General features: G+C 39.3%; 1 protein-coding gene across 6 annotated transcripts in view; it reads left to right on the forward strand.

Annotated features, from left to right (window-relative positions):
* The window catches only part of LOC131693620 (oxidative stress-induced growth inhibitor 2-like), a 127,998-nt gene extending 115,241 nt beyond the window's left edge, over positions 1 to 12,757 (forward strand). For all 6 annotated transcript variants that reach the window (XM_058981569.1, XM_058981567.1, XM_058981572.1 and 3 more), the window contains 2 exons: positions 4,013 to 4,770; positions 9,512 to 12,757. In XM_058981569.1, coding sequence (XP_058837552.1) covers positions 4,013 to 4,770; positions 9,512 to 10,664 — 1,911 coding nt within the window. In that variant the 3' untranslated portion in view covers positions 10,665 to 12,757. The remainder of the gene's footprint in view (positions 1 to 4,012; positions 4,771 to 9,511) is intronic.
* Positions 12,758 to 24,463: the final 11,706 nt, after the last annotated feature.

Genomic DNA, 24,463 nt, shown 5'->3' on the forward strand with positions numbered 1-24,463 from the left:
TCATATCGTTCGAAACTGAACCTAAAACAATCAGAAGTTTTTCATCTGTGAAATGCGTTTCCATTTCGAGTGAGTGAGGCTATAGGAGTAGTTCACTTACGCGCTTGTTACCAGGCGTTTTAAGTTGAGTGGGTCCATCACGGCTTATACATACCGGGCTAGCTCTTTACAGTGTAAACATTCACCGAGCGGTGGTCAACGAAATCGACGGCGAAAGCAATTAGATGAGATTTTTATTTGTTTTGCTGCTAATGAGTGATTGGCGCTTGGGTAATCACAAGGAAGCTTTAGAGTTAAATATTTTTTTTATATGACATGCTGCAAAATGCCCAATTTTCGCCAATGATCACCCTGATGCACCAATTATCCACCGTATCTGGTGTAAGAATGACATGATTTATGTGAAAAATTCGTTGCCCACTATTATTTTCCACCGTAAGAGCTTAAATATTCTCAACTATCAACTCTAGAGAAAACCGTTTATTTATTTCAACTATTTCAACGAAGTTACAGTAAACCATTTATCTATCGGTTTCATTCGAATCAAGTACGAGACCTGTCAGTATCGGACTAACATTTCTTCCTTTTCCAGAAGATGTGCATTCGGACGTGGCCGTTGTCAGTATTGATCAGCATGTAGGAATCAATTTAGACTACACGATGTGGCTCATCATGTTATTTCCAAACATGTTGTTCCAATGAACGTTTTGCGCTCCCAATCGATTCTGATCAATAATGAGAGCGAGTAAAGGCGCTTTAACCTAGGTTTATTAGCCAGGGCAAAGTGTAAACACGCCTGTCCCATCACAAAATACCAAAGGAGTGACATTAACCTTGTTAGCCAAGTCACTCCCAACGATTCATTATATCCCCTTGAAACTGAAACGGTCGGAACGGTTGTCCGGTAACAATTCGTTATTTAAACTATTCATTAAATGAATAATTTAATTGCTGTCTAATTTTGAAACATGTTCAAACCCAACTCTGCACCGTTGGCCTGGCCGTTTTAATATTTGCGATATATCAAAATATGCTTCAAATATTAATATTGACAAGAAAAACACTACAGAATCATTGCAGTGTGTTCCAGTATGCTTTTCAACACTGGCTGTGTAAGGGTTAGATTAGAATAGAATAGAACGTAAATTGAACCGAGCACAGCGGACATCATGGGCAAGGGAAAGTATGCGAGGAACGCGAGCGTTGATTTGGTTTTCGTTAGATGGCCGGTCCCTTTGGTTTCGAACGTAAACTGAACCGAGTACAAAAGCAAAGGTTGTATGCGAGTGCGGCATCATTCGTGTGTTACACTCGTGCTAGTTTACCAATCATTCTCTCGCTTTCTGAACGCGGTGAAGGAGGAAAGGTTAATGGTTCGTGCCGGTCTCCAGTTTCCTGTCCGTCGAATCCATCGTTTGTTACGAAATGGTCGCTACACCGAGTGTGTCGGTGCTAAAGCACTCGTTTATTTACCAAAAGTGATAGAATTTCTTGTAGCCGAAGTATTGGACGAAGAACTGAAAACATTTCTCTCCAGTGTGACCATTGCCCAGGGTGGAGTGCTGCCTAACATTCAGGCCGTTCTGCTGCTGCCCTTTTCAGAGCGATTATTTTCTTCGCATAAGTTAATTTGATTTGATTTCCAATTAATATACATTTTGAGATTTTTTTGTGTTTTGAATTCATCTCATCAGTAACTAGCACCATCTGAGTTTCTAGTTAGACACAAACAATTCCAAATAGTTCACACGACATATCGTCGCTGTTATGCTATCTTATGACAAACGCCATTAAGCACATTTCGAGAAAAACAAATTTTTAAAGTTTGAAATGTAATATCTTGAAATTTATAAATAGTACACACAATTCACAGAAGACAATCAATGCTTCTATCTATTCTGTATTAATTCCTCAAATATTATGAAGATCGATTGCCTATATCGCAAGCTTTTACTAAAAATGTAAACAAAAGTCGCAGTCACACGTGTCATAGGAGTGTATTGATGACAAAATGTATGGCGTGTCATAATCGTGCATGGAAAATTTTCCATACAAGTAAAGCATCAATTTTTAACTTTTATTCATATCTTTGGCTTAATTTGGTCCATAAACAATTGGTGAGATGCATTTTGAAGGAAATGAGTCAGGGAATCTGGAAAATAGTAATTTTTGGTTACAGTGTTGCCAAATATGTTATAATTCTAATTTAAAACCTAAACTGCAATTCAACTCACAATTTGTGTATCTTTATTTTGAAAATGATTATGCCATTGTGTTCCTCAGATAGTTTTACTCAGAAAAACATCTAATACGTCAAGATAACTTGTGCCAACCCCCTAACACCGTAATTAAGCAAAAAACTCACAATTTCTCAGCACGTTTTTTGCTATATATCAGTAACCAAGCAGAATTTCAAAATTCTTAAAAAGACACTTTGTAGAGATTTTTCAAACAAGTAATGTGGCATATCTAAAAAATCGCAAAATGGCGTTTGTCATAAGATAGCACAACAGCGACGATATGTGAACGTCGAAAGCAACTGACTTGTCCCGAGTGATGTCCCGGGAATCAAATCAGAAGCTCTGGTTTGCTGACGAGAAAGCGAAAACCACAGATAACAAATGTTTTGGCTCTATTTGAATCGTGTGTAAATACCCGCTACTGAAATTCCGAATAAATCAGACGTCTGAAACACGATTGGCAAACGTTTGCAGATGGCACAGTGATCGATACAATGCAGTTAGAGCGCAGCCGTCAAATACGTGTAGCAAACAGTTGCGCAGATGGCAATAGTGAAACACGGATTTCCAACGTTTATCAATTTGAAAGTTTACACAGGTTTTTGAAGATATTTTGTTCTAGCCTAAACGTCTGTTATCTGTGGCGAAAACGAACTCTTGTCTTATGGCAAGGGAGCCAAACGCATGTTGTTACTCGTTTGGCATAATAGCAACAACTGATTCAAACAGCCACGTGGTACAGTAAGATTCCGTTTTTAGCATGCTCCATTTTTGGCATGCTCCATTTTGGTCATGCTCCACTTTTGGCAACAAAACAGTTCCGTTTTTAGCAACATTTTTTTTGTTCATAGTAAATCTTCTGAATAATGCTCAATAATCATTTTGTTGTAATTTGTTGATTTTTTCTATTGTTTCATGCAATTTCACATATTCTTATATAATTAATGTTCTTGTAACATTTATGATGTCACAAATTGAAAATAAAAGCTTTTAAGGTATGGTTCCATTTTTGGCACGGTTACATTTTTGGCAACTGAAAAAAAAAATTGTTGCCAAAAACGGAATCCTATTGTACCTCTATTTATAACCCTTCGTTTTTGATTGAGCCACTTAGGTGCTTCCTATTGACGACGAGAATCAATAGACCACTTTTATTGTACAGATCTTAAATTATTACCAATATTCAAGTTACGCGTTTCTGAATAGGCTTGTGTATGAACGATTAAAATCCATATAGTAATAGAGGAGTTATAAGTGTGCAAACCTTACATAGTTTCGTTACATAGGAGATGTTTTAGATTTTAGAATGCCACCTAGCCTCAGATAGTGGAGTAAGACATTTTAAATGTCGAAAATGAACAAAACAGAAGCTCAGTGCACAATAAAAGTGAGGTATATTGCTCATTTTTTTAACATATGGTAAGGTGCCCTATTAGGGGAGGCGCCTCACTATTTCATCAATAACTCGGCCTAGAATCGATGGATTGCACATAATATGACATCAAAAGCTTTGTTGCGTTCTTAAGAACCAATGTAATATATCAAATTACCTAAAACGGAGAAATGCTGAATCGAGTGCCCCAATTATTTTGAGCCATTTGAGCCAATACTTTGAACAAACACGGCAGACGCTGCTCTAACCAGCGGCTTCAAATGGGTATGGTGATAATAGAAACATGGCGAAAATAGGGGCATTGCACAACGTCTACATGAAAAGAACACATTTTCTAACGGTTATCTTGACTAATGGTGTACTATATTACCATTCACAGATCGACCACATTGTGCTAGGGCGCGGTCCTCCCGGCGGTTCCTGGCATCGGATGGATCCAAACCTACGGACGCTATCCCTTGCGGCGTGGATGTCTCTTCCCGGGTTATCATTCACCGAGTGGGAAAAGACGCACCCGTCAAGCATCAGCCCAACCGAGGACCCGCTGGATACCTCAGGGTTTCTAAGTAATAACAAAAATCAGTACCTGCCGCCCGAAAGCAACGAAGGCGTCAAAATCCTCAAATCAAACAGTCAGCATGGTACTAGCAGTAATCGTATCAGAAAGATACCTAACGGTGGCAATGCCGTTAGACCTATACATAATTCAAATGATTCATGTGATAGATGTAGTCAACTAAACCGGCATCAATCACAGCAGCAAAAAGTGCCCTTAACCTGCAATAGATGTCACATCAGCAGTAAAAACAACAATAAAACGCTTTTGGAAAATCAAAACCACGTTCGGTGGCAGCAAAATAGCGTTGCTTATGAGGAACGAAATGGAAAGATCAACATAAAACTTTGCCCACCACCGCGAAGAAATTTATCGTTGAAGAGACAACTGTCGAAAGAAGTTGAAACGAGGGCGCTGATCTCACGTGTGGCAGAGTACTACGAGAGCTACGTTGGAGAAATGAGCCTGACCAAATATTTTATGAATGATACGATCGTTACAACTGTGCTACCACTGGACTCGACGACAGTTGGTGGGTCAGTTTCAGACCGATTGCGGAATGGACGGTGGATCGTTTCGGGGTGAGTGTCTGAGGTGATGTTGATGGCTTTATACCATTTACCGGAAAATCAATTTTGGGGCCATCCAAATACCACGTGGATAATATAGGGGAGGGTAGGGGTCACAAGAAAGTCCACGCTTGTCCATGACTTATAAAAAAAGAAAACAAATTTTGTCGTAATTGTTTACCCGCCGCTATTTACTGCAGTGAAAAACACTAACTCAACCATGAGTAAAATTTGTTAAATTGGTCAATATCAACATTGCAAAAGTAGCCATATTCATTGACAAAAAACTCGTTGGAAAGAAGTGAAGAATGAAAATGATTGAATAGTTTAATTCTCTCGTAATAAATTTGATCTGAAAGATTTCAAATCTGCCTACCACGGCTGAAGTCTAAAATAAGGACATTTGAAGTAAAATAAGGACGCTTTTCAAAGTCGTCGAAAATAAGGACATGTCCTTTGAAATAAGGACGGTTGGTAATCCTAGCAATAGTAGATAATTATGTAGCCGTCATTGAGAATGAGATGAACCACCAAAACCTCCCAAACCGAATTGCATTAAAGTATCGACCAAGTTACTCGGCAGGTAGAGGAAAAGATGGCTAAGGTTGCAAATTTCTATGGTCAGATACTGAAAAATAGCTGCCAGTGAGGTTGACCAGTAGTTTGCGCAGAAGTTGATGGCATGTATTAAACCCGAGTTTACTTTCGAAAGGGAAAAAGATGGGTGGGTAATGTCTAGGACATAACCGGAGTGTCGTGACTACTCGTTTGACTTGTAATTCAAATCGAATGATACTCAATGAAATATGTGGGAATGTTTCAAGTTATTCTTTATAATAATTATGGTGGTTCTGAAAAGAACCTTTGTTGTTGGCGTCTGCGTTGATCGGGGATGCGCTGGATTCTAAGCTCGTTGAGACATTCATTCATGAAATGAACAAATTTCATATTTTCTTGCTTTGAACTATCAATGTTAAAATCTCTCGAAACAACCATCGGAATCTTTTCCGTACAGAAATGAACACGCTTAGCGAAAAACTAGGGGCGGGTAATGTCCGGGACATAACCGCGATGCTCATATTCTTAAAATTCTGCTTGTATCTCCTTCAAATGGCTAAATTTTGCGCATTAAGTTCGATTCACCGGGCTCAGCGAAATTTTCCTGGAGATCCCGTTCGTTAGTATATTCAGCAAAACAATTTTATTACCGAGTTCTCCGCGTTGAATACAGGTCAATAATTTCATATAATGATTTCAACATGCAGACAATGTACATGTATGACAGGTGGGAGTGTTCTGAAGTGGTTTTAGTGGAGGTAACAACATAAAATCATGTATTGGACATTTTACAATGATTCTCCTTAACCCTGCAAAACCACGTGGTTGGCAGCAGAGGGTTAAGTTGTTTGGAAGAGATGACAGTTAATATATGATAACTAAAAATATAAAATTGTTCTATAAATTGCAAAGTTATTGCCGCGTTGACCTGAAAATTTGTCATTTCATTCATAAAGGAACAATCATTGAAATTATGTCAATTTATGCTTTGCAAGATTTGAAATAACTTCGAAGTGTGGTCACGACACCCCTGTTATGTCATATACATTACCAACCCATCTTTTTCCATTTTGCCTTTGTCCTAATAAGGACGGTTTGTGGATAACTATGTTGATACAAGACGGGAATCTTTTAAAACAATTCAAACCTTGCAGACGATTGTTTTTACTGAGTACATCCATACGATCTTTCCCCTTTCGCAGCTCACGCCGAATGAGCACACTTTTCATCAAGCTGTTCCTATTTATTGACTTTACAATGCAGATGGAAGGATGTCCTTTTGTTCGATAAATGAAAATATTTTCATCATTCGTTTTGGTGTAGCTTTCGCTTAGTGGCAGAGTTGCCACATTCACTGATTTTCTTGGAAGGATTTGCAAAAACCTTCGGGTTTGTAGATTGGAAAAACATTTTCTTATGATTCACTGGTAAAAGTACAGAATTACCAAGTGCAAACTTAATACTAGTTAATAAAAGAAACTTTCTAATTAAATTCTTTTTCCATTTTGCCTTCGTCCTAATAAGGACGGTTTGTGGATAACTATGTTGATACAAGACGGGAATCTTTTAAAACAATTCAAACCTTGCAGACGATTGTTTTTACTGAGTACATCCATACGATCTTTCCCCTTTCGCAGCTCACGCCGAATGAGCACACTTTTCATCAAGCTGTTCCTATTTATTGACTTTACAATGCAGATGGAAGGATGTCCTTTTGTTCGATAAATGAAAATATTTTCATCATTCGTTTTGGTGTAGCTTTCGCTTAGTGGCAGAGTTGCCACATTCACTGATTTTCTTGGAAGGATTTGCAAAAACCTTCGGGTTTGTAGATTGGAAAAACATTTTCTTATGATTCACTGGTAAAAGTACAGAATTACCAAGTGCAAACTTAATACTAGTTAATAAAAGAAACTTTCTAATTAAATTCTTTTTCCATTTTGCCTTCGTCCTAATAAGGACGGTTTGTGGATAACTATGTTGATACAAGACGGGAATCTTTTAAAACAATTCAAACCTTGCAGACGATTGTTTTTACTGCGTACATCCATACGATCTTTCCCCTTTCGCAGCTCACGCCGAATGAGCACACTTTTCATCAAGCTGTTCCTATTTATTGACTTTACAATGCAGATGGAAGGACGTCCTTTTGTTCGATAAATGAAAATATTTTCATCATTCGTTTTGGTGTAGCTTTCGCTTAGTGGCAGAGTTGCCACATTCACTGATTTTCTTGGAAGGATTTGCAAAAACCTTCGGGTTTGTAGATTGGAAAAACATTTTCTTATGATTCACTGGTAAAAGTACAGAATTACCAAGCGCAAACTTAATACTAGTTAATAAAAGAAACTTTCTAATTAAATTCTTTTTCCATTTTGCCTTTGTCCTAATAAGGACGGTTTGTGGATAACTATGTTGATTCAAGACGGGAATCTTTTAAAACAATTCAAACCTTGCCGACGATTGTTTTTACTGCGTACATCCGTACGATCTTTCCCCTTTCGCAGCTCACACCGAATGAGCACGGTTTTCATCATGGTGTTCCTATTTATTGACTTTACAATGCAGATGGAAGGACGTCCTTTTGTTCGATAAATGAAAATATTTTCATCATTCGTTTTGGTGTAGCTTTCGCTTAGTTGCCACATTCACTGATTTTCTTGGAAGGATTTGCAAAAACCTTCGGGTTTGTAGATTGGAAAAACATTTTCTTATGATTCACTGGTAAAAGTACAGAATTACCAAGCGCAAACTTAATACTAGTTAATAAAAGAAACTTTCTAATTAAATTCTTTTTCCATTTTGCATTCGTCCTAATAAGGACGGTTTGTGGATAACTATGTTGATACAAGACGGGAATCTTTTAAAACAATTCAAACCTTGCCGACGATTGTTTTTACTGCGTACATCCATACGATCTTTCCCCTTTCGCAGCTCACACCGAATGAGTACGCTTTGCAGTCTTCGATGTTTTGGTGGCATTTTTAGTGGCAGTTACTACCGCTTTTTCAGTGACTGCGTTTCTTAGCCTTTGGCTTTTTGGCCTTCTCACCGCCACCACCTCCACCAACGTTTTTCTGCTTCTCTCCGATGGTAGCTGATTTGATTGGTCGTCCGATGCAGCTTCTCACGACCACGCACGTCTGTTATGCACTGCGTCTTACACACGTCTGGTTTTGAGAAAAACTGCGACACCCCTATTTATAGGTTTTATCATTAATGTTGATTCTCATTTAAAGTAGTTTTTGAACTATTTAAACAAATTTTATATAGCAAACAACGTATCGGTAGCAAGCGTTGAACGTTTTCCTTCCGATTTATGAAACAAGATTGGCAATCCGTTTAGTAGAAGAAAAGTTATTAACGTTCAAAATGTACGTAACGCTTTCGCTAATATGCACTACTATCGCTTTCTCGCTCGTTCTCGTGGCGTGCATGAGCCTTTCCTTTCCGTCCGACTTCTAATGGCTTAACCAAAATTAATATCCCGGCTTTCCCCCACCAACTGCTCTCGTCAAGCAACCCAATACGAATAATCATAGGAACAAACATGTAGTGGACCTTTATATAAACTTTTCATTATTTTATTGTTCATTTGCTGCACCATTTTGACGGCTCTGTGCGGGATGGGCTGAAAATTTTCACTTTTCCGAGACGTTTTCGAAAGATTTTTCAAAACACTATTTTTCCGTTGATAATGAATATCCTACATATTCCAAAATTTAATACAACATTGGTACAAATATTTTCGACAAAATGCCGAAGAAATTGATTAAATCCATTCAGTACAACAAAAGATATAAGCGTTCAAAATCTTACATCATTTTTCTTCCGAAATTTTGAAAAGGGGCCCCTATATTGAAAGGTAAGTCGTTAGTCACGACAAAAATTGCGTAAGCGAAATTGTATCTTTAAACTACGATGAATTCATATTTTATTCTAAATCAAATACATTCTAAGATATTTCCGATTTAAAGAGTACCGATTCTAAATTGGTAGTGTTTTACTGCATATAATCGCAAGTCAGTCTCATGTAGACATAGAATCATATAGAACATGGGACTGACTTGCGATTATGGGCAGTTTAGCCTACCCAGAAAATGGTTTCCGGGAAATAAATAAATTAATTTTAATAAGACAAAGTTAAAACTTACTAAGATCACAATAATGTTTCACGTATTTCCTTTCGTTTCAGATTTGACCAGAACTCTGGTAGAAAATTCACCATAGTGTGCCAAAATTTAGTAATGGCCAATGGAGCCTCCGACTTAGCCAATCGACTTGGAGTTAAAGGCGAAGGGTTGGATATGCCCTGGGTAAAGTATGAACTTCCCCATCTGGAGCGGGTTTTGGAACAGTACGACGACAATGCAATGTCTCATCTGAAACCAGTACTTATAGTGGGCGCAGGGTTGAGTGCCGCCGACGCCGTAACGATTTGCCGATCCTCTGGTATCCCAGTGATACATGTGTACCGCAATCGAACAGCCGGACTGGATAAGATGCTACCAGGAAATGTTTACCCCGAGTACCACGAAGTGCATAGAATGATGAAGGACTCGAATCGGAAGTATGAGCTGTACACACCGTTACCTGAACATACGATTACAGACTTAACACAGACAGCTTACCCTGGACAAAAAGACTCGCATCGAGTCACAGTACAACATCTGAAAACGGGAGAACGACGAGAGATTGACGTTTCATTCTGTGCTATTCTGATAGGATCTCGACCAGATCTTCGGTTTATGGCAGGGCTATTCAAAGGTCGAACGGCCACTCAGAACGGACACGATGCTCGTTTTTCAAATAACAAACGTACTACTTTTGGTGAGAAAGACTCAACGCTTTGCGAAACTCGCCCCATTCAGCCGTTAGCTATTTTGTCTATAGCTGAACAATTCCTGGCATCCCGATTGGGAAGAAAGCTATTTTGGTTTAAGAACATCTGCGCTAAGTGCAGACACTTAAATGTGTGTGATCGAAGCCGCTACAAACACTATCAGCTAGCTGGGTTCGGAACAAATGAAGAGAAGCAGTCTTCTAACTGTGGCCATAATCTAAGCTTGCTAGGTAAAAATTGCGAATGTACACTTCCGACTGCAGTCACGACCAGCGAACATCAAATTAGTGCAGCTGGATTAGGTTTAGGTGAAGATCCATCAAAACCAGTAGATTGCAAAAGTAATCCAATTGAAGTAGACAAGTATACCAATGTTGTATTGAGAACTCCCTACAAAGGTTTGTACGCCATGGGACCACTGGTTGGGGATAATTTCGTCCGTTTCATTCCGGGTGGTGCATTAAGCATTACTTCTTCACTCCACAAACGGACCGAGAATGACTGACGAGCTCCTGGTCGGGCGGTGCGCTTGTTTTTTGTTTGAGACACGCTCTGGATTCTCGAATATGAATTTGCGTGTAATAAATAAATAGTCATGTTGTTCACACCCAAGGACGCTCTTCGGGAGCTCCTACCATTTTATCTAATGGTTTTGTTTCATGGAATTATCGTGAATTGAAATACGAGAATTATTTCAAATGCTATCGCATCCGTTATTTCGAAAAGCGGTGGCGCCAAACTGCTAGCAGTTAGGACGCAAACCAATGGTGTTACGCGACGACCACTTAGCATATATTTGTGATTGATAGAAGTGATTTTTATAACTATTTAACTGTTCAATAGCTGTTAATTTATTTTTATATATCAAAGATTTCTTTATATTTATATTAAAACTATATTGATTTACTTCTAGTTCTTAAAATTGAATTTGTGCTATGAAACGATTTCCACCGTTACGGAAATAATTAATGTTACTGTACAACATTTTTATCCTACCTTACATTCCTACCATTGCCAACAGTTTTTTTTAATTTAATGGGCTTTATTTCCATGGCTTCGGAATAAAACTTTGATGCAATCCGTGGTATGTCTAAAGCTGTGGTATCATTCTGCAAATTACTAGGGTTCGACTATTCAAATTGTATGTGTTCTTTTCAAATTTTTCGAGTCGATTTCAAGTATTTATTGTTTTTCTGTGGATTGCTATAATGTAGATTGCTATAACAGCTTTAAAATATATTTGGCAGTAAATTTGGCGATTCTGGGTTAGGTTTTGCAGTTTCTTATTTCAGTCAGTCGAGCTTGATTTGTTCTACTATGAAAACTACGAGTTCGAGAGGATTTTTTTTCTATTTTCTCCTGAAATTGAACATAACTCCAAATTTGTGTGACGTTGCAAAATTTCAAAAAACGCATCCAATTTATCAAAAACACGTTTACTGAATTTGAGTTCGTTTCTTGAAAGCATTATCGATGTTAGGCTGTGTTGTCCTCGAAATGGACACGATATACCAAACACTTATTAGTGGAAAGTAACGCTGCCTTATTCCTAACCAGATCACTGCAAAGCTAACCATTATCAACACCAATTTGTTCAAAATTATGTTAAGGTGCTCCGAGCCAGTATACCAAAAAGAAACCCGGGAACATTTGATAATCTACTATAACATACTCTTAACGAAACCACCAGAACCATTCCCCTACCCCTCCAGATGGACCCAACGTTAAAACCATTATAACTCTCACGTAGACTATAAAAGATATATGTTTTACACCAAACTTTATCAACTTCTTACACGTCAGTATGTAATGTATTAACAATTCCCTGGATGATAGCCTGATCTGCTACCGTTGCGTGTGGCAGGGGTAGTCGGAATCATCGTTTGGTACGTAGGCTAAAAACTAAAAAACGTATGAACCGAATAGAGACTGATTTGTATATTGAGGTAGATAGTTCTAAGAATGAAGTACGATCGAGTACACATTTGGAATGAAGAAATTACTGTTAGAAGATCTGTATCAAAATCGTTTGAATTTAACTCGTTTCTACTAGTGAAATTTTGGAACCCGTCGTGAAACACTGTCCATGTATTCAAACTACACCCGTTGTGAAACTTAAAGCTTTCTACTTGTGAAAAAAGTGCTGAAATACGTACTGAATCTAGTTTTAATAATGTTTCATTGAACTACGTTATGCTTATTCTTAATTGATAGTGGCTTTACAGTTCTATATAGGTTTTTGTTTATCATTCGTGTGAAATGTTGGAAACACACACGTTCTGTTCTTATAATTTTAAAAGCACGATAGTGTTTGTTCGCATTGTGATGCGATTTCGTAATAAGATTTAATAAACAAAAGGGGGCAATAAGAACAAAAAACAGGGTAGACTGGAAGTCGATTATCGCTATTCAATTTTCTAGCGATTTCAATAAGTATTTTTTTGTTTTGTATTGTGACGTATTACTAGGTAGTTGTTCTATTCTCCCGAAGCAACAAAAAAACAAATTTTCGAAACTTGATACGATAGTTGCGATTGTTAATTTTTTATTTACCAAGAAAAAAAAGTTTTACTGTTACAATACAAATGTTTACTCAAAGTAGTTGTTTTTTGTCCGAAATATCCTATATGAATGAAAATGTACCTACATGTGAAAACACTACACACATCGTGATATGACGTGAAAAAGAAACGGGATCGAAGTTTGTACAACTGATATATACAACTGCCAATATCGATAAAGGTCTATTGTATCGCTTGCTGATAAAATATTCTGTGTGCACACTAGAGTGTGAAGAAAAATGACCATCATTACACCACGCCTGTGTCGATCACTCTGCCCACCAGGTATATCTGCTCCAAAATTTAGCCATATCGAAAATGTTTAGCTACCGGATCAATCGTAGTTGAAGTTTGCATGGGATTGTTTGATAATTTGCACCAAGCCCGAGCCCCCCTGCTATTTTTGAAAGCGACAATTTACAAAAAAAATAAAACGACGGATGTGTAATGTTAGAGGAATAACCGCAATGAAATAGAATACGTTTTGGAAATGGAATATTCACCTTGTAACTTAAGCCGCTAAGTGCCATCGAAAACTCCAAAGGAAATAATCAAATAAACAATCTTTACGCACTGTATTGAGGGCTCTGAAAATGGTCAATATAGTAGCGGCTCAATAGATAGTAGAAGTTATTTCGAGTTGGCATAAATCATGAAGACCTTGGCAAATTCTGAGACGTCGTAATTGTCCGTCTCTCCCGGCAGCAACAAACGATCGGCGGTCGGTCACACAACATTCTGATGCTGAAAAATACACTGCTGTTTCTATTATACTAGGCTAAAGTGCTATGAAATTTTCTTATTTACGATGGTCGTGTGATAATATCTTCGTACTTCAACCGGACGGATGATGCTGTTTCAATCCACTTAGTGGTGCAATTGTGCATTTCTCTTTTTTCCAAACTACGATTCCATGGCGGGTTATGTTCAATATAATTGTGGAAATGTCTATTACATTCTTAGAAAACTTATATCGAACTTGGTAATCTACGTGTTGACGCTGAAACACTTAAACAAAAATATATCATACTTAGTTAGCTTAGTCAGCATTGCACACTTTTTTGGCATGCGGTGGTGGGTGTGTAAGAGAGATGAAAAACCCACAACCCAGAGACACCGCCCTCCCTCCCCCGCTTATTTTAGTATGCCTGGTGGGAGAAGGCGATGGGAATGAGAGAGTTATGGGTCTGTAGGAGGTGGGATGGGGTGGTAAAGCGTATACCACATCATATTGCATCACGGAAAAAACACTGTAGAAAACACCCCGTGTATTTTGTCTTCAAAAGCTGTACATGGTCTCTTGCTGACTACGATTTTCAGCCTGTAAGGCTATCTGATCTATGATTTCATATCCAACGTGCTGAGATCGAAGCGGGAAAACATTTGGAACGTTCGGCGAATGCGGCGGCCGCCAAAAGTGACAAGTCTAAAAAGGAGAGCAAGCTTAACCTTCCGGCAGTCGCGCCAGCGCACTGAGTGCACACTGCTCAGAAAATCTAGCGAAATCGTCTTAGAGCACTAGCTCGTTCAGTGGGCCATAAGCGCGACTTCCGGAGGGTTAAAAGTGACCATCGTGAGATCGAGAATCATGCAATCCAGTCGTCACCGGCCATAAGCGGAAATGTCTGCAAGAAGACCCAAATTAAAGGATAGTTTTTGTACTGCCATTCTACGCATAATAGCCCATGTATATAGGAAATCCCATAGAACATGGGACAATTAAGCTTATAACGGCAGTATATAGATTCTAAGTTATTCTTTTGTGTATTGTCTATGCCTTCCGCGTAGATAAACCAACAGATGCGAATAATGCAAAACTAAAAGTATTTGTTTTTAGAACGGCTTTTCTCTCATGGGTCCTCGTTGTCATAATAGGCTAATTTCTAACTGCACTCGTAGCAGCCAATAAATTGTGCCAAGAATTACTACGCAAACCTCATCCGTTTTTCTAACTGCTAATCACATTCGCCATAAGGGTAGAAATTTTCTTTAATATTTGTTGTTTACGTAGAATCGTCACATCACAATACTGGAAAGGTACTCGAGTCGAGTGATGTGAGTGTTGAAAAAATATGCAGCATTCAGACAGTCACTCCTAGTTAAATTGGAACCTGTTCGCATACGAAGAAGAATCCAGCGCCTTCTAGCTGTCATTATAAATGCCCAAAATTAGACCAGAGAGAAGAGTTTCCGACTGAGTCACTATAAAAGGAGAAATGACAGCAATGGGCAACCTTCTTGCCCCACTGTTATGTGAAACGTCACTGTCATTTATTCGATGTAGAATAGTTTTATTAAGTTTATATAAGGAGTTAAAATTATAGTTATATGAAGAGAGTTATGTAGCTATTGAAGAAAAGCTGAAATAAGAAAATTAGTTTAACTTACCTGCTGTTTGAGCCGCCGTTCGTGCCGAAAGCCCGTCACATCTGCATCGTCGTCACTTATCTGCATTCGCCGTACCTGGAAAGGAAAAGGGATTAACTCACCTGTAAGTCCAACTCCGCTGCTTTCGCTGATCGCCGTCATCTGATCCTTCGAGCCGGCTAAGTGTCGAAACTCCACTTGTCTGCAACCGCCATCCTATTGTGGCGAATCGAATCGCCATCTTACGTCCGCCATCCTGTGAATCCACTCGGCTGGGAATCGGCCGCCATCCTGTATTCAACTCCATCAGGAGAAATTCATTTGTACAAGGCACATTTATTGCCTCAAAAAGGTAATTAGTATTCCATTAAGTTTTACCCGTCTCGTTTGAGCTACGCGGTCTTCCGTTTGCAGTTCCCGTACAAAATGTCTACGGAACGACGTATCAAATCGTTCAAACTACGGCAGCGTAGTATCCAGACGTCCTTCGATCTCATCAAGGCGTTCGTGAATTCTTACGAGGACGATACTGACGCCAGCCAAGTTCCGGTGCGATTAGAGCATCTTGTATCGCTCTGGTCAGACTTCAACAAGGTACAAACGGAGCTTGAATAACTCGATGAAGTCGGTATTGAACAGCAGTTCAATACCTACTTCATCGTAATAAAACACCCGTTACACCATATGCCGCTTGTAGATCTCCTTATGCTGGTCATTTCCCTGCATCGGCATCGCACGTGCGCTTGCCCGATGTAAAACTCCCAGTGTTTAATGGAAACTTAGACAATTGGCTCAACTTCCATGATTAGTATTTATCACTTGTTCACTCATCGGATGAACTGTCGAACAAACAAAAATTCTACTACTTACGCTCTTCCCTATCTGGAGACGCATTAAAATTGGTTCAAGCGATACCCATTAGTGCCAACAATTACGTGGTAGCCTGGAACATGCTAGTGGACCACTACCAGAACCCTGCGAGGCTGAAGCAGACCTATGTTGATGCCTGGAACACACTTTGCCACCATCAAGCGAGAATCTGCGTCAGACCTACATTCACTCGTGGAGAAGTTCGAAGCCAACGTTAAGGTGCTGCAACAATTCGGTGCGCAAAGACATCATTCTTATTCGCATGCTCAGTATACGACTGGACTCAACCACACGGAGAGACTAGGAAGAATACGCGTCAACTAAGGACACAATATCGCTCAACGACCTCACAGCTTTCATTCAGCTTCGCGTGACTGTGCTGCAAAATATTAACCCCAAAGCCGTCGAAGCACCAGCAGTAAATAATCATGTGAAGAAGCCAAACTTTCGTCCAATTGCTAGCAACGGAGCTAGTCAGATTAATCCCCGAAAGTGTGTCATATGCAGTGAGCATCATCCGTTATAGCAGTGTTCAACATTCTCAAAGATGCCCTTAGAAGACAAGGATAGGGAAGTACGTCGTCATCAGCTGTTTCGCAATTGTTTGCGTAGGGGACACTTAGTCAAATATTGTTCGTCATCCAGTACGTGTCGCAAATGTCAAGGTCATCATCTTACTCAATTGTGTGCTAGTGGGGTGTACCATGGGAAGTCAATAGATTCGTCTGCCTCCAAACAATCACCTTCGCAGATCTCCGAACAGAAATCAGCACCGTCAGTATCAGCCACTGTCGTCGAATCTGCCAACTACTCGACATCGATCCGTCGTTATCTTAGTAGATGACAACGGAAACCAGCACATTGCAAGGGCACTTTTAGACTCCGCTTTATTAGTGAGGCTCTCGCCCAAACACTCAAAGTTCAGCGTAAAAGGACATCTCTCCCGATCGCGGGGATCGGGCAATCATCAGTACGGTCACGCATCAGCAATTACACTGCTAATGTAGAGTTTCTAGTCCTCCCAAGGCTCACCGTAGACTCACCAACAACTTCTGTTGACATCACATCTTGGCGAATCCCACCTGAAATCAAATTGGCAGATCCATCATTTTGTAAGGCCAATCCAGTCGACCTCATCCTAGGCGTCGAAGTCTTTTTCGATCTCTTCAAGACAGAATTCGATTAGGCGACTCGATGCCAGTGCTTGTGAACTCAGTACTTGGCTGGGTAGTAGCGGGAAAGACCACGCACTGCAAGCCCATCACTCCCATCGTGGCGAACGTAGCTACAATTTCTGATATTCCTAGATTGATGGAAAAATTTTAGATATTAGAGGAAGGTCATTCTTCTTGCTGCTACTCGGTAGAAGAAGCGGAATGCGAAAAGCATTTCCGCCAAACCGTTTCTCGTGCACCAGAAGGACGGCACATCGACAGACCCCCACTAAAACGGGACACACTAGCCAACATAAGCGACAATAGCGGCACTGCTATCAGACGTATAGTCAAAGGTATAGCGAATTTATTGACGAATACTATACTCTCGGATATATGGAACGTGTCGACAACCCGCAAGAAATAACTAAACCGTGTTTTCACCTCCCTCATCATGCCGTGGTACGTGAGAGCAGCTCAACAACAAAAGTACGTGTCGTCTTCGATGCTTCATGTAAGTCAGCCAGTGGACCATCTTTGAATGACGCTCTGATGATAGGTCCAATCGTGCAAGATGAGTTAAGGTCCATCTTCATGCGTTCTCGGAAGCATTCTGTAATGCTCATCGCAGACATTAAGCAAATGTACCGGCAAATTTGCTGCACGGGCAGGACACTCCTCAGCAACGAATTGTTTCGAGGAATTCAAGTGACGCATCCCTCGACACATTTGAACTCAACACCGTTACTTACGAAACGGCTAGCGCCCCCTTCCTAGCTACACGAGTGTTGAAACAACTAGCCGAAAACGAACGAACTAACTTCAACTGCTGTACTGAAAAAGGACTTTTACGTAGACGACTTATTTACTGGCGCGCGCAACATTGCTGAAGCTACAACACGACGTTGCGTAAATGGGCATCGAATGAAGAAGCAGTTCTAGAAGGCATCCCGAACGAAAATTGTGCGCTTCCGCCATCCGTCGATTTCCATCGTGACCAATGCATCAAAACGCTCGGCTTGCACTGGGAACCGGCTTCAGATGTACTGCGATACAAAATCCAATTACCCAGTTCGGATACAAACACCTCACTCACCAAACCAATCGCACTCTCACAAATCGCTCAATTATTCGACCCACTTGGATTGGTGGGTCCAGTTGTTACAACGGCTAAACTTTACATGCAAGCACTATGGACGATGAATAATGAAGATGGACACTCCTGGGAATGGGATCAGGTACTCCCGAAAGCGATGATAGAACGTTGGATTGCCTACCAATCTCAGCTTCCCCTTCTGAACGAGCTGAGCATCGAACGCTGCGTGCTATGCACAAATCCAACATCGATTCAACTACATTTGTTGTCTGATGCTTCGGAACGTCCCTACGGGGCATGTGTGTATGTACGGTCAACAAATTCAGCAGGCACCATCAAGTTTGCCAACTAAATCAAAGGTTGCAATCACTCAAGCAACAAACCATCTCACGATTGGAACTGTGTGGGCCTTATTAGCAGCACAACTTTATGAAAGGGTCGTCGAATCTCTTCAACTACCAGTCCAAATATTCCTCTGGGTGGACTCAACTACGGTACTTAGCTGGCTCAAATCACCACCCACAGCTTGGACCACCTTCGTAGCAAACCGTGTTTCCAAAATTCAACAAGCTTCGATGAATTGTACCTGGCGACATGTAGCAGGCAAGGAAAATACTGCCGACCATCTATCATGAGGAATGACAGCAGAGGCACTCCTAGAATGTGTCAACGGGTGGCAGGGAATAACCTGGTTGTACCTTGATGACGTCGAAAGGCCCATAAAATGTCCGTTCGCAATCGAAGGACCCTGAAGCATCCACTGAGGCGCGCAAAGTAAGTTGCACAGTAGCACCGGCAGAAACCGAACCATTCATCGATCAGCTCGTCGGTAGATTCTCCCAATATCAATGAATGCTGCGGATCGTCGCGTATTGTCTTAGATTTACTCGAAACTGCCAACTCGCAAGGGAAAATCGACCAGAGAACACCTGCGTTACTGTAAATGAAACACAAGAAGCAGAAACAATTTTAATTAGACTCGTTCAACAGAAATGCTTTGCGGAGGAATAGAGATAAATCAAGAATTCCACGAAATCACGAATCAAATGGTTTTATCCTATGCTATCATCCCCTGAGCGCCTGATGCGAATTGGAGGAAGGATAAATCAAACGAAAAGCTTTATGATGTTTAGTCTCACAGAAGGGACACCAAAAACTTTTTCCAAAAAAATGCCAGGTCTCAATTGAGGTAACTTTCAATCTACAATAACTTTGATTATCTGTAAAAGTGACAACAAACACTTGACGCTATCGCAAATGCGTGTGAGGTTAACTTACCGACAGAGCTACTAAAACGCATAAGTTTTGCACTAAAATAGGTAGAATGTGACGTAATATCCTTAGTGGGTCATCTAATACAGATACAATTTTATTGAAAAGACATTCAGCATGTTCCATAAGGATCCCTGAAGTACTTGTATCTCCATTTGATTGCTTATTTTCTGGCGCATCCGGGACTGGTAAGTTGGCGGGTTTCCGCGTCACATGTTTTTGTCTATAAAAACCAATCCAATGCAATAAACACTTTAATAAAATTCAGGGATGTTGCCAACAGTCTGCCCTTTTATGCAACGTGTTCCATTTTGCAAGATCTACCTAAATCAAAACGGTAAAATATGAAAACTGAAAACACCGCCAACTAGCCCCGGTGTCCCCTATTGTGTTGATTTTTCAGTTCATACATTTAATTCAGTTTCTTCGTTTTATAATTTTAATAATTTTGATAAGTAGCTTTGAAATCTATAACAAAAATAAAGAAATGTGAAATTTTTATCTAAGGAGTGATGCGCAGCTATGTTTGATTTTTTTACATGCACAAAAAGGCAACCCGTGCCTGGCAGGCCCGATGTGCATGCAATATTTACTAGGAATACCACGGGTTTTATACATTAATATTTATCTGTAAAAACATTTTGATGAGTTCATCTTCATATTAGCAAGAATTTTTTTCATGTTTTGATTGATTTTATCTTTTTACCTTTTCTTATAAGAAAAAAGATGGGTGGGTAATGTCTAGGACATAACCGGAGTGTCGTGACTACTCGTTTGACTTGTAATTCAAATCGAATGATACTCAATGAAATATGTGGGAATGTTTCAAGTTATTCTTTATAATAATTATGGTGGTTCTGAAAAGAACCTTTGTTGTTGGCGTCTGCGTTGATCGGGGATGCGCTGGATTCTAAGCTCGTTGAGACATTCATTCATGAAATGAACAAATTTCATATTTTCTTGCTTTGAACTATCAATGTTAAAATCTCTCGAAACAACCATCGGAATCTTTTCCGTACAGAAATGAACACGCTTAGCGAAAAACTAGGGGCGGGTAATGTCCGGGACATAACCGCGATGCTCATATTCTTAAAATTCTGCTTGTATCTCCTTCAAATGGCTAAATTTTGCGCATTAAGTTCGATTCACCGGGCTCAGCGAAATTTTCCTGGAGATCCCGTTCGTTAGTATATTCAGCAAAACAATTTTATTACCGAGTTCTCCGCGTTGAATACAGGTCAATAATTTCATATAATGATTTCAACATGCAGACAATGTACATGTATGACAGGTGGGAGTGTTCTGAAGTGGTTTTAGTGGAGGTAACAACATAAAATCATGTATTGGACATTTTACAATGATTCTCCTTAACCCTGCAAAACCACGTGGTTGGCAGCAGAGGGTTAAGTTGTTTGGAAGAGATGACAGTTAATATATGATAACTAAAAATATAAAATTGTTCTATAAATTGCAAAGTTATTGCCGCGTTGACCTGAAAATTTGTCATTTCATTCATAAAGGAACAATCATTGAAATTATGTCAATTTATGCTTTGCAAGATTTGAAATAACTTCGAAGTGTGGTCACGACACCCCTGTTATGTCATATACATTACCAACCCATCTTTTTCCATTTTGCCTTTGTCCTAATAAGGACGGTTTGTGGATAACTATGTTGATACAAGACGGGAATCTTTTAAAACAATTCAAACCTTGCAGACGATTGTTTTTACTGCGTACATCCATACGATCTTTCCCCTTTCGCAGCTCACGCCGAATGAGCAAACTTTTCATCAAGCTGTTCCTATTTATTGACTTTACAATGCAGATGGAAGGATGTCCTTTTGTTCGATAAATGAAAATATTTTCATCATTCGTTTTGGTGTAGCTTTCGCTTAGTGGCAGAGTTGCCACATTCACTGATTTTCTTGGAAGGATTTGCAAAAACCTTCGGGTTTGTAGATTGGAAAAACATTTTCTTATGATTCACTGGTAAAAGTACAGAATTACCAAGTGCAAACTTAATACTAGTTAATAAAAGAAACTTTCTAATTAAATTCTTTTTCCATTTTGCCTTCGTCCTAATAAGGACGGTTTGTGGATAACTATGTTGATACAAGACGGGAATCTTTTAAAACAATTCAAACCTTGCAGACGATTGTTTTTACTGCGTACATCCATACGATCTTTCCCCTTTCGCAGCTCACGCCGAATGAGCACACTTTTCATCAAGCTGTTCCTATTTATTGACTTTACAATGCAGATGGAAGGACGTCCTTTTGTTCGATAAATGAAAATATTTTCATCATTCGTTTTGGTGTAGCTTTCGCTTAGTGGCAGAGTTGCCACATTCACTGATTTTCTTGGAAGGATTTGCAAAAACCTTCGGGTTTGTAGATTGGAAAAACATTTTCTTATGATTCACTGGTAAAAGTACAGAATTACCAAGCGCAAACTTAATACTAGTTAATAAAAGAAACTTTCTAATTAAATTCTTTTTCCATTTTGCCTTTGTCCTAATAAGGACGGTTTGTGGATAACTATGTTGATTCAAGACGGGAATCTTTTAAAACAATTCAAACCTTGCCGACGATTGTTTTTACTGCGTACATCCGTACGATCTTTCCCCTTTCGCAGCTCACACCGAATGAGCACGGTTTTCATCATGGTGTTCCTTTTTATTGACTTTACAATGCAGATGGAAGGACGTCCTTTTGTTCGATAAATGAAAATATTTTCATCATTCGTTTTGGTGTAGCTTTCGCTTAGTTGCCACATTCACTGATTTTCTTGGAAGGATTTGCAAAAACCTTCGGGTTTGTAGATTGGAAAAACATTTTCTTATGATTCACTGGTAAAAGTACAGAATTACCAAGCGCAAACTTAATACTAGTTAATAAAAGAAACTTTCTAATTAAATTCTTTTTCCATTTTGCATTCGTCCTAATAAGGACGGTTTGTGGATAACTATGTTGATACAAGACGGGAATCTTTTAAAACAATTCAAACCTTGCCGACGATTGTTTTTACTGCGTACATCCATACGATCTTTCCCCTTTCGCAGCTCACACCGAATGAGTACGCTTTGCAGTCTTCGATGTTTTGGTGGCATTTTTAGTGGCAGTTACTACCGCTTTTTCAGTGACTGCGTTTCTTAGCCTTTGGCTTTTTGGCCTTCTCACCGCCACCACCTCCACCAACGTTTTTCTGCTTCTCTCCGATGGTAGCTGATTTGATTGGTCGTCCGATGCAGCTTCTCACGACCACGCACGTCTGTTATGCACTGCGTCTTACACACGTCTGGTTTTGAGAAAAACTGCGACACCCCTATTTATAGGTTTTATCATTAATGTTGATTCTCATTTAAAGTAGTTTTTGAACTATTTAAACAAATTTTATATAGCAAACAACGTATCGGTAGCAAGCGTTGAACGTTTTCCTTCCGATTTATGAAACAAGATTGGCAATCCGTTTAGTAGAAGAAAAGTTATTAACGTTCAAAATGTACGTAACGCTTTCGCTAATATGCACTACTATCGCTTTCTCGCTCGTTCTCGTGGCGTGCATGAGCCTTTCCTTTCCGTCCGACTTCTAATGGCTTAACCAAAATTAATATCCCGGCTTTCCCCCACCAACTGCTCTCGTCAAGCAACCCAATACGAATAATCATAGGAACAAACATGTAGTGGACCTTTATATAAACTTTTCATTATTTTATTGTTCATTTGCTGCACCATTTTGACGGCTCTGTGCGGGATGGGCTGAAAATTTTCACTTTTCCGAGACGTTTTCGAAAGATTTTTCAAAACACTATTTTTCCGTTGATAATGAATATCCTACATATTCCAAAATTTAATACAACATTGGTACAAATATTTTCGACAAAATGCCGAAGAAATTGATTAAATCCATTCAATACAACAAAAGATATAAGCGTTCAAAATCTTACATCATTTTTCTTCCGAAATTTTGAAAAGGGGCCCCTATATTGAAAGGTAAGTCGTTAGTCACGACAAAAATCTTGAAAGTTTGAGCGAATTCTATACATTTCTTTTATAAGAAATGTAAAAATAGCATACAATAATGACGTGTGTCATATTTTTTTGGGTAAATACTTTTATTTCACCCACTATTTGGATACAACATAACCTAACTCTGTCGTTATTGTCTATTTTTGTTGTCTATTCTTTGTATTATAGTTGTCGTAATTATTCAAATTGTAGGATCTAAAAGCAACAAAAAATTGAAAATGGCTATAAGACGATATGCCCAATTTGAAATAATGGAAGAAATTCGAGCAAATTCAACAGCAGACGATTCCGAAACTGATTTGCAAAGCGAGGCAGAAGATGTGAATGATATTGCTTCCGACGATGAATCTGATGCAGACTAGGAAGAAAAATATGAATATGTACTCCGGTTATGCATCAGAAGAAATTAATAGCAACCCAGAAACATTTATTGGTCGTGTTCAAACGAAATAGAGCTCAGAACCAATCGACAGTCGATGTGATCTTCCGAGTACATAACTTTTGGAAAAAATGACTTTTTTACATCCATCGCCTTATACGCTGAAATCGGGATTTGCTGCGTGTTCGTACTCATCATCTTGTAATTCCGGAACCGGAAGTCGGATCAATTGGAAATTCAACAGCAGCCAATGGAAATGCTGTACCTTTCATTTGAAACCAAGTTTGTAAAAATCGGTAAAGAATTCGCTGAGAAATAGGTATGACATTATCTTAGGAACTTTGTGAGTTCCCCGGGTTATCAAGAACCGCCATAGCTGGCCAATGTGGTCGAAGTGCCTTCGGTGGGTCATTAATGATCTACATAGTTACACTCATAGTCAAGTCTGTTTGCGTTTAGCGTTTATAGTTGCACATTATTTTGACAACCCTTAGCAAGAAATTACGAAAATCTGAACCTAAAAGTGGTTCATATATTCCCGCAGAAAGTGGTTCATGTATCCCCACATGCCATAA

The sequence above is a fragment of the Topomyia yanbarensis genome, chromosome 3 (genome assembly GCF_030247195.1).
Source record: "Topomyia yanbarensis strain Yona2022 chromosome 3, ASM3024719v1, whole genome shotgun sequence".
Lineage (NCBI taxonomy): Eukaryota > Metazoa > Arthropoda > Insecta > Diptera > Culicidae > Topomyia > Topomyia yanbarensis.